The sequence below is a fragment of the Vigna unguiculata genome, chromosome 9 (assembly GCF_037176805.1).
Source record: "Vigna unguiculata cultivar grain cowpea cultivar isolate G323 ecotype 2 chromosome 9, ASM3717680v1, whole genome shotgun sequence".
Lineage (NCBI taxonomy): Eukaryota > Viridiplantae > Streptophyta > Magnoliopsida > Fabales > Fabaceae > Vigna > Vigna unguiculata.
In genome coordinates, this window is record NC_140800.1 from 4,604,857 (window position 1) to 4,620,566 (window position 15,710).

The 15,710-nt window shown below is 34.4% G+C and overlaps 1 protein-coding gene and 1 long non-coding RNA gene across 2 annotated transcripts; both read left to right on the plus strand.

Annotated features, from left to right (window-relative positions):
- Window positions 1-1,504: 1,504 nt before the first annotated feature.
- Window positions 1,505-3,445, plus strand: LOC114162576 (uncharacterized). The gene has a single exon (XM_028046507.2). It carries the CDS (start codon window positions 1,505-1,507, stop codon window positions 3,443-3,445), a length of 1,941 nt encoding a protein of 646 aa, XP_027902308.2.
- A 2,576-nt stretch (window positions 3,446-6,021) lies between these two features.
- On the plus strand, window positions 6,022-7,572 carry LOC146883469 (uncharacterized). Its single transcript, XR_014984536.1, has 3 exons — window positions 6,022-6,298; window positions 6,398-6,462; window positions 7,466-7,572. It is a non-coding gene; the product is annotated as an uncharacterized LOC146883469 (long non-coding RNA).
- Window positions 7,573-15,710: the final 8,138 nt, after the last annotated feature.

A 15,710-nucleotide genomic window follows, 5' to 3' on the forward strand; every position in this document is an offset into this window, starting at 1 on the left:
ACCCTAGTTATTAGAAAGATATATCGAGGTAAGGGAAGCTAACTCCTCTTCTCGAATTTGTATAGAAAATCCATGGATGAGATTGAATTATGTAATTAAGTGATGAATTCGTGTTGGTATGGCGTGTGTTGGTGAAAATTACTTGTTGAGTGTTCGAATCTGGTTTGTTGCATGTGGGAACAGGTGTGTAACCTGGTATTTTCGCCTAGGCGAGTTACTCTCGCCTGAGCGAAAGCATCAGGGGATGCACTTTTGTTCCTGTGCGAAGTCTCGCCTAGGCGAGCTGGGGTCGCCTGAGCGAGATAGCGAATCTCGCCTGAGCGAGCCAGCCTAGCCTGAGCGAGAATTCGTTTAGGTTGTTCTTTTTGCCCCTGTTAGTGTCTCGCCTAGGCGAGACTGACTCGCCTGAGCGAGATAACTCCTCGCCTAGGCTAGACTTTCTAGCCTGAGCGAGAGGTTCTGCAGCTTAAGTACTTCAAATCTGTTCTCCTTAGTAAAAATGTATGCTTTAAAACATTTTTGTGCAATATAGACTCTGTATGATTGGATTGTTACCATTGATGAATTGAATGATGTAATTGGATGAATGTAAGCATGAAGGGATGAAGTTGAATGGGATTTCAAGGGAAATCCAAGTGTAAAATTGTAGTGTGTGTAAGGATGTAAGGAATCTATAATGGTTGGTATCCTGAAACTCCAATAATCATTCAAGCTCAGATAGAGTGGAATGGATTATGTCGTGAGGAGTAGCAGGAGGTCCTCGTCGTCAGACTGGATCAAGTCTTAGACGTGGAGGGGACTTACTCTGGGAACGGTCGGGTGAATACTCCATGTGTCCAGACTCTGCAGAGTCTGGGAATCGTTATAGGTGCAAGCCACCAAGAGCTCCAACATCACTTACACGATCCAGATGTCGAGTCTATATATTAATATTGAATTTCTGCTATAAATGATACCTTTAATTGCAAGTGTGTTAATATTGTTTCCTTCAGTTAGCTTACCCTTTTCTTTCGCGTTGTTGCTTTTGCATATCATCTCTTTGCAATGATCACCTATGTTTGGTGGGAGTAGAGCGGAAACCAGATGGAGATGCCCCCTCTTGAGTGGGAGTTGGAGCCTGATAAGGATTTCCTCTATGGTTTAAACCTTCACTGTACATTTTGAGGTTTTGGATGTAGTTAATCATCCTTTCTATCTACTCTTACCTTATGTATACGTGCTTATAGATGTAGAAGTATGGAAGACTGTACTAGATAGTTAAACTGTGTGTGTATGACTGTTACCCCTACTATCTGCTATGTTTTATCATGATATAATGTTTTGTTTGATAGTATGAAAAAGCTATTAAATGGGATGTTACATTTTTGGTATCAGAGCAGTAGTTCCTTTAGGGTCTGTAGGTGTGAGCTTGCCTAGTCTCTGTTGTGTGTTTCTTATAGTGTTTTGGTACAGTTGTGGCGCTTGTTAGATAAACTGATGACTCTCTCTTTGTGTGGCCAGAGCTATGGCACCTAGACCTCCTCCTCCTCCTATTCCTAACCTGGATAGCTCTCACTTGGTGGGGACTATTGAGGCGATGTTGGCAACCATGCAACAGCAAAATGCTAACATGGTGAACCAGCACAACTTGGCCTTGCAGCAGATGGAGTCTGCTAGGCTCGCAGCAGAGGCCACCCAACAGAGGCACTTGGAAGCCTTACATCAGCTAGGGGAGAATCGATCTGCGGCTGGATCTTCCCAAGCTCCACCACCACGAGTGCAAGAGTGGAGTTTGGAGGACTTTCTCAAGCATCATCCATCCCGCTTTGACGGCAAGACCACTCCAGATGAGGCGGATCAGTGGATGCGAGATATGGAGAGGATTTTTGAGGCCAAAAGATGTCTAGCCGAGAATAGACTGGCGTATTCTGAGTACTTGTTGGCTGGAGAGGCTGTTCATTGGTGGTCCAGTATGAAAATGATGTTAGAAGACAGTAGGGAAACCATCACTTGGGAGCTATTCAAGAAGAAGTTCTATGCTGAGTACTTCCCAGACAGTGTGAGGTATGCCAAAGAAGTGGAGTTTTTACAATTGATGCAAGGGGAGATGTCTGTATCCGAGTATGCAGAAAAGTTCAAACACTTGGGCAGATTCCATACTTTGAGGATGGCAGAAGACTGGCAGTGTAGGAAGTTTGAGAATGGGTTGAGGGGTGATCTCCAACTCATGGTGGCTCCACTCTCTATAAAGGAGTTCCCCGCTTTGGTAGAAAAAGCAAGAGTAATGGAGAAGCTGAAAGTGGAAGTTGAGGCTCAGCAGCGGTCTCAACAGAAGGTGGGAGGACCATCTGGGTCCACTAGCCGACAGGATGATAGGAGGAAACCATATTCCAGACCTCCGCCTCAGGGCTCCAGGAGATTTTCACCGCAGACACATCAAACTCAGTCTCCTCAGTATCAGTCTCCTCAGCACCTTTCTCCCAGACCTCGGTGTTTTCAGTGCGGAGGGCCCCACATGAGGAGCGCTTGTCCTCAGCTTGGTAGTAGGCGGGCGTGTTATAAATGTGGCCAGGAAGGTCACATTATCAGAGATTGCCCCACTGGCAGGAGCATGGTGCCAAGACTTTCGACGCAGTCACAGCCACAGCAGACACGAGGAAGTTCTAGACCTCAGGCAGCTAGCCGAGTGTATGCCATGACGGGCACAGAGGCGAACAGAGCAGGTAACCTCGTCTTTGGGTCTTACATGATTGATGGTAGGAGCCTATGTGTATTATACGATTCAGGAGCGACACACTCTTTTGTGTCAGAGTCTATAGTGTTGGAGTTAGGTCTTCCGACGAAGGAGCTCCAGTATGACCTGGTGGTATCCACGCCTGCTTCTGGGTTGATCAGAACCTCGACCGTGTGTGCTAGGTGCTGGGTTGAGGTTGAAGGACGTCAATACCGGGTAAACCTGATCTGTTTACCTTTGGAGGGCTTAGATGTAATCTTGGGAATGGATTGGCTATCTGCTAATCACATTCTCATAGATTGCAAAGAGAAGAGGGTGATGTTTCCCAGCTCAGAGGATGATGTTGTGTTGATGTCCTCACAGCAAGTGGATCAAGCCATCCAAGAGGGATCTCAGTGTTTCTTGATTCTAACTCAACTATCTGTTGAGAAGGAGGGCGGACACCTTGAGACGTCAGTGGTGAGGGAATTTTCTGATGTTTTCCCTGATGAGGTACCCGGCTTGCCCTCATCTAGAGAAATCGAGTTCTCTATTGATCTGGTACCTGGGGTAGGGCCAGTATCGATAGCACCTTACAGGATGGCTCATGCTGAACTGACAGAGTTGAAAAAGCAGATTGAGGAACTGCTAGAGAAACAATTCATCAGGCCCAGTGTGTCACCGTGGGGAGCGCCGGTGTTGCTAGTTAAGAAAAAGGATGACAGCTCCAGGCTTTGTGTGGATTACCGATAACTCAACAAGCTAACCATCAAGAACAAATATCCTCTGCCAAGGATAGATGACTTAATGGATCAGTTACACGGCGCTGCAGTGTTTTCAAAAATTGACTTGAGATCAGGATACCATCAGATTAGAGTTAAGTCTGGTGATGTGCAGAAGACTGCTTTCAGGTCTAGATATGGGCACTACGAATATGTAGTGATGCCCTTCTGTGTGACCAATGCCCCTGCCTTGTTCATGGACTATATGAACCGCATCTTCAGGCCTTTCCTAGACAAGTTCGTAGTGGTTTTCATCGACGATATCTTGATATACTCTCGAACTCATGAAGAACATGAGGAGCATTTGAGAACAGTTCTGAGCATCTTGAGAGAGAAGCAGCTTTATGCAAAGCTGTCTAAGTGCGAGTTTTGGATGACCACGGTCCAATTCTTGGGACATGTGATCTCGGCTCAAGGCATATCAGTGGACCCATCCAAAGTCGAGGCTGTTTTAAAATGGGAGCGTCCTAGATCAACGACGGAGATTAGAAGCTTTGTGGGACTGGCAGGATACTACCGGAGGTTCATTGAAGGGTTTTCTAAGATTGTGGCGCCTTTAACTCAGCTGACCCGTAAGGATCAGCCTTTTGCTTGGACTGATCGGTGTGAAAATAGTTTCCAAGAATTGAAGCAGAAACTGACAAGTGCTCCCGTTTTGGTGATTCCTGATACCAGTAAACCCTTTGAAGTATACTGTGATGCCTCCCATCAGGGGTTAGGGTGTGTTCTGATGCAAGAAAGGAGAGTGGTTGCCTACGCCTCAAGGCAACTTAAGATTCATGAGAAGAATTACCCCACGCATGATCTTGAGTTAGCGGCTGTAGTGTTTGCACTGAAAATCTGGAGACATTATCTGTATGGTGCTCAGTTCCAGGTTTTCAGTGACCACAAGAGCCTGAAGTACCTGTTCGACCAGAAAGAATTGAATATGAGGCAAAGACGATGGATGGAGTTTTTAAAAGACTTCGATTTTGAACTGCTGTACCACCCGGGGAAAGCGAATGTGGTGGCGGACGCTCTAAGCAGAAAAACAGTTCATGCCTCTTATATGATGGCCAGAGAGTTGGAATTGATGGAACAGTTCAGAGACATGCAGTTACAGGTGACTTTGGAAGAGGGCGTCATTAGATGCAACCGCCTAGTCGTATCTAATGATTTTCTCGTCCTGATAAAGGAGAGACAGTTATCTGATCCCAAATTATGGGAGACAGCGGAATGTCTTGGCACAGAGAAAGCCAAGGACTTTGAGATGGGAAGTGATGGAGTATTGAGATTCAGGGGCAGGGTCTGCATACCTGAGGATTTGGAGGTGAAGGGCATGATTCTTGAAGAGGGGCACAAGAGTCGTTTTAGCATGCACCCATGCATGACTAAAATGTATCACGATCTGAGGAAATCGTTCTGGTGGACGGGCATGAAGTCGGACATTGCTCGATATGTGTCATCCTGTTTGACCTGTCAAAAGGCTAAGACAGAACATCAGAGGCCTGGAGGGATGCTGCAACAGTTGGAGATTCCAGAGTGGAAGTGGGATAACATTGCTATGGATTTTGTTACCCATTTACCACGGACGGTGAGGAACCATGATGCTATCTGGGTTATAGTAGACCGCCTAACCAAGAGCGTCCATTTTCTCACAGTGAACCTAAGAATGTCCATGATGAAGTTGACACAGATGTATATCAATGAGATTGTGAGACTGCATGGAGTGCCTTTGAGCATAGTCTCTGATAGGGATCCACGTTTCACCTCCCGTTTCTGGCAAACTTTGCAGAATGCCATGGGTAGTAGACTAACTATGAGCTCAGCTTACCACCCCCATACGGATGGCCAATCCGAGAGGACAATACAGTCTCTTGAGGACCTCTTGCGGACGTGTGTGCTAGATCACCTTGGCACGTGGGATGAAATCCTGTCTCTGGTGGAGTTTACCTATAATAACAGTTTCCATGCAAGCATTGGCATGGCGCCATATGAAGCTCTTTATGGCAGGAGATGCAGGACCCCCTTGTGCTGGTACCAAGACGGAGAGTCGGTTGTTGTGGGGCCAGAATTGCTGAGGCAAACTACAGAAAAGGTCAAGCAGATACAAGTAAGGATGAAGGCATCTCAGAGCAGACAGAAATCCTATGCTGATCAGAGGAGAAGACCTTTAGAGTTTGCAGTGGGGGATCACGTTTTCTTGAGGATTATCCCAACCACTGGTATAGGGAGGGTTATTCGCTCAAGGAAGCTATCTCCTAAGTTCATCGGTCCATATCAGATCCTAAGGAAGATTGGGCCAGTGGCTTACGAGATCGCTCTACCTCCTCAGTTGTCCAACCTTCATTCTGTATTTCATGTCTCTCAACTCAGAAAATATGTGTACGATCCATCACATGTGCTTGAGTCAGAGGATCTACAAGTTAGAAGAGACCTCTCAGTAGAGGTTCAGCCGGTGAGTCTTGGTGATAGCCAGATTAGACACCGCAAAGGGAAGTCGATCACTCTAGTTCAGGTCAACTGGGACAAGAGAATGGGAGATTCCACGTGGGAACTTGAGGAGGAAGTGAAGAAATCATATCCACACCTGTTCTCTGGTGAGTCTTAATTTTCGGGACGAAAATTTTTGTTGTTGGGGAGATTGTGAAGACCCAAAATTTTCAGCCTCTGTTACCTTCTCACTCTCTGCCACCCACACCACTGAAAACACTCTTCTCCTCTCTTCTCTGCCTTCTCTCTACCAAAAGAGAAAATCCTAAACCACTATTCTCTATTGCAGAATCCAAACCCAGGTCAAATTCAGAATCTCTCCTCTTAGCTTCAACTCATCCTTCTTCTCCATGTAAGTCACCCCAACCATTTCAATTCTCTTTAATTCGACAATTGGTGGAATCCCTTTCTGCTGTTGGGAACCTATCTCATTTTAAACTTGTAATTTCAGTTCTCTAAGTGATACAGCTGAAGTTGTGAGTGGGAGGACCCTAGTTATTAGAAAGATATATCGAGGTAAGGGAAGCTAACTCCTCTTCTCGAATTTGTATAGAAAATCCATGGATGAGCTTGAATTATGTAATTAAGTGATGAATTCGTGTTGGTATGGCGTGTGTTGGTGAAAATTACTTGTTGAGTGTTCGAATCTGGTTTGTTGCATGTGGGAACAGGTGTGTAACCTGGTATTTTCGCCTAGGCGAGTTACTCTCGCCTGAGCGAAAGCATCAGGGGATGCACTTTTGTTCCTGTGCGAAGTCTCGCCTAGGCGAGCTGGGGTCGCCTGAGCGAGATAGCGAATCTCGCCTGAGCGAGCCAGCCTAGCCTGAGCGAGAATTCGTTCAGGTTGTTCTTTTTGCCCCTGTTAGTGTCTCGCCTAGGCTAGACTTTCTAGCCTGAGCGAGAGGTTCTGCAGCTTAAGTACTTCAAATCTGTTCTCCTTAGTAAAAATGTATGCTTTAAAACATTTTTGTGCAATATAGACTCTGTATGATTGGATTGTTACCATTGATGAATTGAATGATGTAATTGGATGAATGTAAGCATGAAGGGATGAAGTTGAATGGGATTTCAAGGGAAATCCAAGTGTAAAATTGTAGTGTGTGTAAGGATGTAAGGAATCTATAATGGTTGGTATCCTGAAACTCCAATAATCATTCAAGCTCAGATAGAGTGGAATGGATTATGTCGTGAGGAGTAGCAGGAGGTCCTCGTCGTCAGACTGGATCAAGTCTTAGACGTGGAGGGGACTTACTCTGGGAACGGTCGGGTGAATACTCCATGTGTCCAGACTCTGCAGAGTCTGGGAACCGTTACAGGTGCAAGCCACCAAGAGCTCCAACATCACTTACACGATCCAGATTTCGAGTCTATATATTAATATTGAATTTCTGCTATAAATGATACCTTTAATTGCAAGTGTGTTAATATTGTTTCCTTCAGTTAGCTTACCCTTTTCTTTCGCGTTGTTGCTTTTACATATCATCTCTTTGCAATGATCACCTATGTTTGGTGGGAGTAGAGCGGAAACCAGATGGAGATGCCCCCTCTTGAGTGGGAGTTGGAGCCTGATAAGGATTTCCTCTATGGTTTAAACCTTCACTGTACATTTTGAGGTTTTGGATGTAGTTAATCATCCTTTCTATCTACTCTTACCTTATGTATACGTGCTTATAGATGTAGAAGTATGGAAGACTGTACTAGATAGTTAAACTGTGTGTGTATGACTGTTACCCCTACTATCTGCTATGTTTTATCATGATATAATGTTTTGTTTGATAGTATGAAAAAACTATTAAATGGGATGTTACAGGCGACACCGGTTACAACATCAGTGTTGTTGGTTTTTTTTTTTTACCTTTTTCTTGACTTTATATAATTTTTTAAAAAAATTAATTATATAATTGTTTTTACATTCATAAAAATTTGTTCTTTTTTATTTTAAAATTTTATATAATTTTAATAATTTTTTTTAATTTGTATTAATTAATTATAATTATTTTTATAACATCAAATTACAAATGAGAGAAAAAAGAATCTACAAAAATAAATAAAAATTATTTTGTTTAAAAATCTAATTGAATTATAAATGTTTCCGAGTCCCTCAGCTATTGTAAAATATAATTTGTGAAAGAGATGAAACATAAAAAAACTAAAAAAAAAAAAGAAAAAAAAAAAGAGGAGAGTGACGGGGACCGGTGACACTAGAAGACTAGAAGTGGTCATAGTTCATTTATGTGAAAAGCTAAAAAGATTAGAACAAAATTCGTCCTCTTTAATTTATGTTTTATATTTTTTTTACGTGATGTGACCCATTTGCTTCATCGTATACTAATAATCTCATTTTAAAGTTAATTTTAAAATACTTAAAAAAAATTAGGTTTTATAGGAAGAAAAGATTAGCATTGATGGTAGCTTTTTCACCTTAGAAGATAATATTTGCATAACAGAATACTAAATATAACAACAAAACTTGTACAAAAGACTTGCCTAAATATTTAATGTAACTCATAATAAGGACTGTTTCAATTACCTTGGTTGTAAACTTTAATGAACTTAATTGTTTGAATAATTGTAGCAACTACATTAGAGTTGACCAATATGATATTCCAATTCTTATATATAAATTAGGTATGATAAACTCATAGTTTCTTTACAAATTTAAATATTTTTAAGTATGAATTTGCTTAAATATTGATAATTATACATTTTTATGTTATTTATGGTCTGGAATTTTTTATTATCGTATTCCCTCGTCTTATGTTAGTTCAAAAATTGAAAAGTATAAGATGATAACCGATGTTTTAAATTAAAATAAATAAGTCGATAGTAAATAGTGATGTCAATATTAAAGATAAAGTTTAAACTAATTCCAATCTTCGATAAACAAATTCATATGTGAATAAATATTCTATTATGAATAATCTAAAAATTATTAATCAATATAATATATTAAAAGAAATCGTAATTAATAATAACAAATAATACCAAATTTTGAAAAATATAATCTTAGTTTGTTTAAATATTAAAATAAATAAGTTAATGGTTACACAACACCTCGTAAGAAGATGACAAACACAAATATAATATATAACGGAAATGCACAACTGTTATACGATTGGATTAAAACATAAGATAAAACAAGACATCGGGATGGTGCATATATAAGACAATACATTATTGTTCAATCAAATACTTACCATTAGGTAAAAAATTATAGTAACCAGTTAAAGTATAACTCTTTCTACTTAAAAGCGTAATAGTCTAAACACTACGATTCAATTTTAACCTGACCCATTTGTTCTCTGCCACAACACAATTGATATCATATACAATAATTATGATTAGATGATAACTACCAAAAGACATAAACATGAATATTGTAGATGTTGAAACAAATGGATTTCACTATATATAAATAAATGTAATTTGCTAGACGAGTTTCAACAATAATTCTAACATAATAAAACATTTTTTTTTCAATTTATTGTTTTCAATAGTAGTACTTGTGTTCAAGTTTTTTAACTAAAAGGTTTTACAAATATCGTTAACGAGAACCATATATAGCCTAAGCCTACCGAATAAATCAATATAAAACTTTAAGTGTTCGGTGCTTACTTATGTACCATTTTTCAACTTTTCTTTTAAAGTAGGATAAATAAATTATGTTTTTAATCTCTAAACTTTGACATAAAATTGGAATTGATACTTATCCGAAACTTTGATACATTTTGATTTTCAAACTTTAAAAATGAATGGATATAATTTTTTTTAACTCAATTATGTTAATATTTTTTATGTGTCAAATACATTACATGCTAGCATTTCAATTGTTTACACTATTTTATACGTTCCCGTTTCAATATCTATTAGGAAATACGTTTGACAAGTCAAAAAATTTTAACGTAATTAAATTAAGAAGAGTATATCTATTCATTTCTAAAGTTTGTGAACAAAAATTTATCAAAATTTTGAATAAAGATGAATTCCAATTTTGGATAAAAGTTCGAGGTTTAAAAACATTTAAAGTATTTTGTATATTGAATCACATGTTAATCTTTAGTAAAATACATTTAAACAAGTTTATTAAAAGACGTAAATTAATATTTTGCTTGTTAAATAGTTTTGTCTACAAAGTATAATCTTTATGACTTTTGTATATTGATGTTTTGATAGAATTGAATTGATTTTATTTTTAATCGAAATGTTTCCTTTATATAGATTATTTTAAGGTAATATATCGCAATAGTTTATCATTGCATATAGAGGTCGAGGAGCAACATTTGTAAGGAATTTCAATTTATTTGTGTTTTTTCTTTTTAATTTTTGTATCCATATACATGCATTTTGTACATGTGTATTTATATTTTGAAAATTAAAATTTATATAATGTTGTGAAGGCAATACAATAAACAAATATTATATAAATATAATGTGTTTGATATCTCATCTACTTATACTTCAAGGTCTTTGATTTTAATAGATGTTCACAACATGGTGTTTTTATGCAAATAATGAAAAATGAAATTTCAACAAAATGCGGTGATCGCTTAAAATAAAATAGCTGTAGAAACACGTCTATATATCAAAGTTGAATGTAAAGTTATAAAATTTTATACCAAAAACCCGCTTATGCAAAGTTTTACTGAATATTTTATACAAAACATTTTAAAATTTTAAAATGATGATACAAAAAGATAGTGATGTTCTTGTTCATTAGAATTCCGTATTTAAAGTTTTACTACTTTTGTAATATCACCTTTTCATTATTACGTTTTGAATGTTCCATGTAAATTCTCAAATAATAAAATTTAGGTTCTATGCCGTGTTTTCTACGGTGGTTTTCTGTTAGTGTGTTCAAAATACATTAGTTGATATTTATTTTAATGTTTTAAAATATATTAATTTTTTACAATAAGTTACAATAAATTTAATAAAATATGTAATTTGTTTCTTTAATTAATTTTAATTGAAAATACTCCCAGTAGATATGTTCAGTATTATATAATACTAAAAATAATATTTTTCAGTTCTCAATGAAATGTTTGTTTCATGATATTATAGTCCTAGAAACGTAATTAATAAGAATATTACAATAAAAAAAATAATTCTTAAACACATCTAAAGATATGTTCGATTAACTCGTCATATTTCTGAAAATACCTTTTAATTCAACTTTCCACGTACTCAAAAATATTTTTTTAAACATTCTAAATACTCTCACTTCTATATTTCCAGAAACAAAGAGCCCATGAATGAAACACCTCCTAAGCTATGAAAAACAAATAATGTTCTTTTATGTGATTGTTTCTGTCACAATTTTTTTTAAAACAAATATTTTATTACTAACGATATATCTATTAAATTAAATATCAGTTTATGTTTTGAGAATTAAATTCAAGGGAAGAAGTACAATTATACAATTGTACTATCATACAATTATTTTATATTCATATTTTATTATTAAAAAAATTAAGTGAATTTTTAAGAAAAAAGAGGGTGTGAAATTATTTTTTCCCATTATCAATGCCCCTGACATTAATTTATAACTGAGATGCCCCTAGGTTTGGATCTCATTATGGTAAACCTAAAACAATTAAAAATAAGGAAAGAATGTCTTACAAATAAATGTTACAAATTAATCCAGTTGACTAAAATATTACTCTAAAGCTTTAGGCATTGTTTCTATAAATTTCATTAAATACTTTTAAGAAAAAATAAAACAAAATTAATTTTCGTACATTAAACTTAATCTATAAAAAAAACATTCGTGCTAAGTACCGAGAAGATATTGAGAAGTTTATCCCTAACCCATGTCTACTTTAATTTCTGAAGAATTTTCTTTTTCTTTTTTTCCCCTGACTTCTAGAAAAAATAGCTCAGGATGAGTTTAGTGATGAAATTATAAATTATTAATTAAGTAAAGCAATAGACATATATTTATTATAATTTTAAAGTATCGTTGTATATATTTTTTTTAATATCACACAGATGCTAATTTCATCATAAGAAAAAGTAATAAAATTAATAAGTATTTTATAAGTTATATTTTAAAAATAATTATCATTATTTTTATCTTTCTATTCATGTTTAACTTAAAACTAATAAAAAAGTAATTTTCTGCATATAATAAGTTTTTTTTTTTTGTTAACTCTTTTACGTAGAAAAGAACGAATTCATATTATATATTCCTATATATATATATATATATATATATATATATATATATATATATATATATATATATAGGAATATATAATATATATATTTATATATATATATATATATATATATATAAATATATTTCCTTTTTCAGCATATTGTTTTTCAAATTTACTTTTCAAATATTTTTTAATTCAAATGATTATTTTATCAATTTTTTAAAATTTAACTATTATTTTAAATTGAATTAATTTTTAAATTTAACTACTTTTTGAATCTTAAGATTACTTATAAAATAAATAAAAACTATTTATAATAAAATTATAACAATTATTTATATTTAATTTCATAATAATTATAATAATAATAATAATAACAATTATTTTTTATTTTTTATTATTAATAAAAAAATCAACACATGCGCTGTTTTCACTAGTAGTAAATAAAATAATTATGTGTAGATAATGTTAATTACTACATCAAAAGACAAACAATCTATGGCTATTCAACGCAACATGTAAAAGAGTTATGAAATTTAGCTTTATTAAAAGAATAACGATTATTTATCAAAAGCATAAAAAAATGGTTTATAAAATTTTAAAATAAATTAATATAATTATTTTATTATCGTGTTTATGAAATAAATATATTACCTAATTGAATTGTGTATTTTTAATAATCTAATTGTATTATTATAAAACATTATTTATCATGTTTACCATTCTAGTTAGTTTTTTTTTATTATTTTAGCATTAAATTATCTATATTAAGGGGAAAGTATTAAAACAGATATTAGATATTTATGTATAATTATTCATTCAGAAACTAAGAAAAACTTCTAATATAGTAAATATAAGGTTATTATTTATGGGAAGTGTTGACATGCGTACCGTCCTATGAGTCATATCAGTTAATGAATGTCATTTAAATTAATTTACATATCAAAAACATTATCATTTCATATCCATGCAAATTCTATGTTGGACCAACTAACAAACATATCTTTTTTTTTTAATCATTTTAAACCACAAAAAATAAATATTTTTAACATTCAAATATATTTTACTTGTATTTATATTTGCTGGTATATATAATACTGCTATTACTTGTTGCAATAAAACAACACACGCAAGGAGAGTTATTAAAATAAATATTTACCTTAATAAAATATGTATAAAGAAAATTAATATTGTAGTTTATAACAAAATATAATTCTATTCTATTAAATTTTATCCATCAAATATATTTGACAAGTGAAATATTGCTTTGAGAAAAAAAAAAAAGTCACCCCAAGTAACATTTGAATCTCCATTTTATTATTGTTTAAGTGGAAATTTGTCCTTGAACGAAAATATTAAAAATCAAGTTTAGTTGTAAAAAAATAATAGGTCAAATTTCAAAATAGTTTCAAAAACGCATTAATAATATAATTTGTAAAAAGTTTTAAATAATAATCTAATTCAGAATATTCTAAACAATCATTTATCAAATTAATTTAAAAACTTTCAGTTTCAAACATTCAAACAAATTTTCACTCAATCATAATTTCTAAACTCAATATAATATGATCATATCACCTTAGAATCAGATTGCGTATTCTAAAGTTCTATAAAAAAAAAATATATAAATAACTTCTCTAGGTGAATATGTTTATATTCAAAATAATTTCAAAACCAAACAATAAGATTATTCCAAAATTTAAATTACAATATATTCGAACATAATCATATTTGGGCATTTAAAACAAGTTGAAACATCTCTGTTCTCAACTTGTCTCAAGTGGGTGTACCAATATTGATAATAAAATTATAAAAACAAATGAGAGAAAAAAGAATCTACAAAAATAAATAAAAAGTTAGCATTGATGGTAGCTTTTTCACCTTAGAAGGTAAATATAACAAGAAAACTTGTACAAAAGACTTGCCTAAATATTTAATGCAACTGATAATAAGGACTGTTTCAATTACCTTGGTTCTAAACTTTAATGAACTTAATTGTTTGAATAATTGTAGCAACTACATTAGATTTGACAAATATGATATTCCAATTATTATATATAAATTAGGTATGATAAACTCAGTTTCTTTACAAATTTAAATACTTTTAAGTATGAATTTGCTTTAATATCAATAATTATTCATTTATGTTATTTATGGTCTGAACTTTTCTTAGTATCGTTTGTCCTCATTCCTATGTTAGCTAAAATTGAAAAGTATAAGATGATAACCAACGTTTTAAATTAAAATAAACACGATGATGGTAAATAGTGATCTCAACCTTAAAGATAAAGTCTAAACTCATTTCGATCTTAATTAAACAATCTCATATGTTAATAAATATTCTATTATGAATAATCTAAATTTTCTTAATCAATATAATATATTAAAACAAATCGTGATTAATAATAATAAATAATACCAAATTTTGATAAATCTAATCTTAGTTTGTTTAAATTTTAGAATAAGTTAATGGTTACACAACCCCTCATAAGAAAATGACAAACACAAATGTAATTAATAACGAAAGTGCACAAATGTTACACTATTAGACAAAAAACATAAGATAAAACACAAGACATCGGATGATATATATATATATATATATATATATATATATATATATATATATATATATATATATATATATATATATATATATATATTAATGTCTAATTCCGACCAATTAGTTTAATCCAAGTTTGTTTGTTTGATAGCTTCAAAAGGAAAAGTGTTCTTATGGTATCTAGTTGTAATCCGCAAATGTATTGGGTGATTCTGGTATCCAGTTGATGACTGGCTTTTCCTAGCTCCGATGGTTCTTTGAAGGCGGCGCAGGAGACTTGCAAAAGATATTATGATGCTTAAGTTAGCACTGATGATGTTAGGGTTTCACAGAATATTGTAATCAATGCATTGAACAATGTGTTATTTATTCTTTTTTTTACCTGTGGGTCCTACCTGAAATGGGCCTTTGGGCCCAAAATACCTCTTTTAACTGTTTCTGGATCCAGTGACAATGGATGAGATTACCAGAAGGTCCCTCAATAGTTACTGGTAAGCGGTTGTGGGTTACTAATGTCGGATACCGCATACTCTAGGGGGAGGGGGGGTTCTGAGTATGCAAAGCGGTCACATGGATTTGAGTGGCTGGATACTTCTTGGCCACTTAGTCATCTAAGTAATTATGGTTGGATATGGTCCGCTTACTCTATTCGTGAGAGATCTCGAGTGCAAAGTAGGCAGCCTGAGGATGTTGTTGACGACCGCATACTATGTACTAAGGGAGTCCTCAGTATAGAGTATGCGGCCTAGGGAATCGTTAATGGTTGCATACTATAGTGAGGGAATCCTCCATTGCCCCCACATTTGTGTTCACATCTAATGGTCTTTCTCAGCGTCCATTGTCCAACATTTCCTGCACAAATAATAAAACACATGGACCAAAAAATGGAGAGAGATGCAGTAGCAATGACGACGGTGAGATGAGCTTGATAGAGATGGAGGCACCACGACTACTCACTGCGATGTTTTTTAATCTGAAATGAAGAACGGAGATGGGAAAGAGTGGCGCCGGTGAAGCCGACGACGTTGCCGGAATGGAGGATG

Bases quoted from the DNA above. Each gene is read 5' to 3' on its own strand.
- LOC114162576 (XM_028046507.2), top strand. From the start codon at position 1,505: ATGGCACCTAGACCTCCTCCTCCTCCTATTCCTAACCTGGATAGCTCT.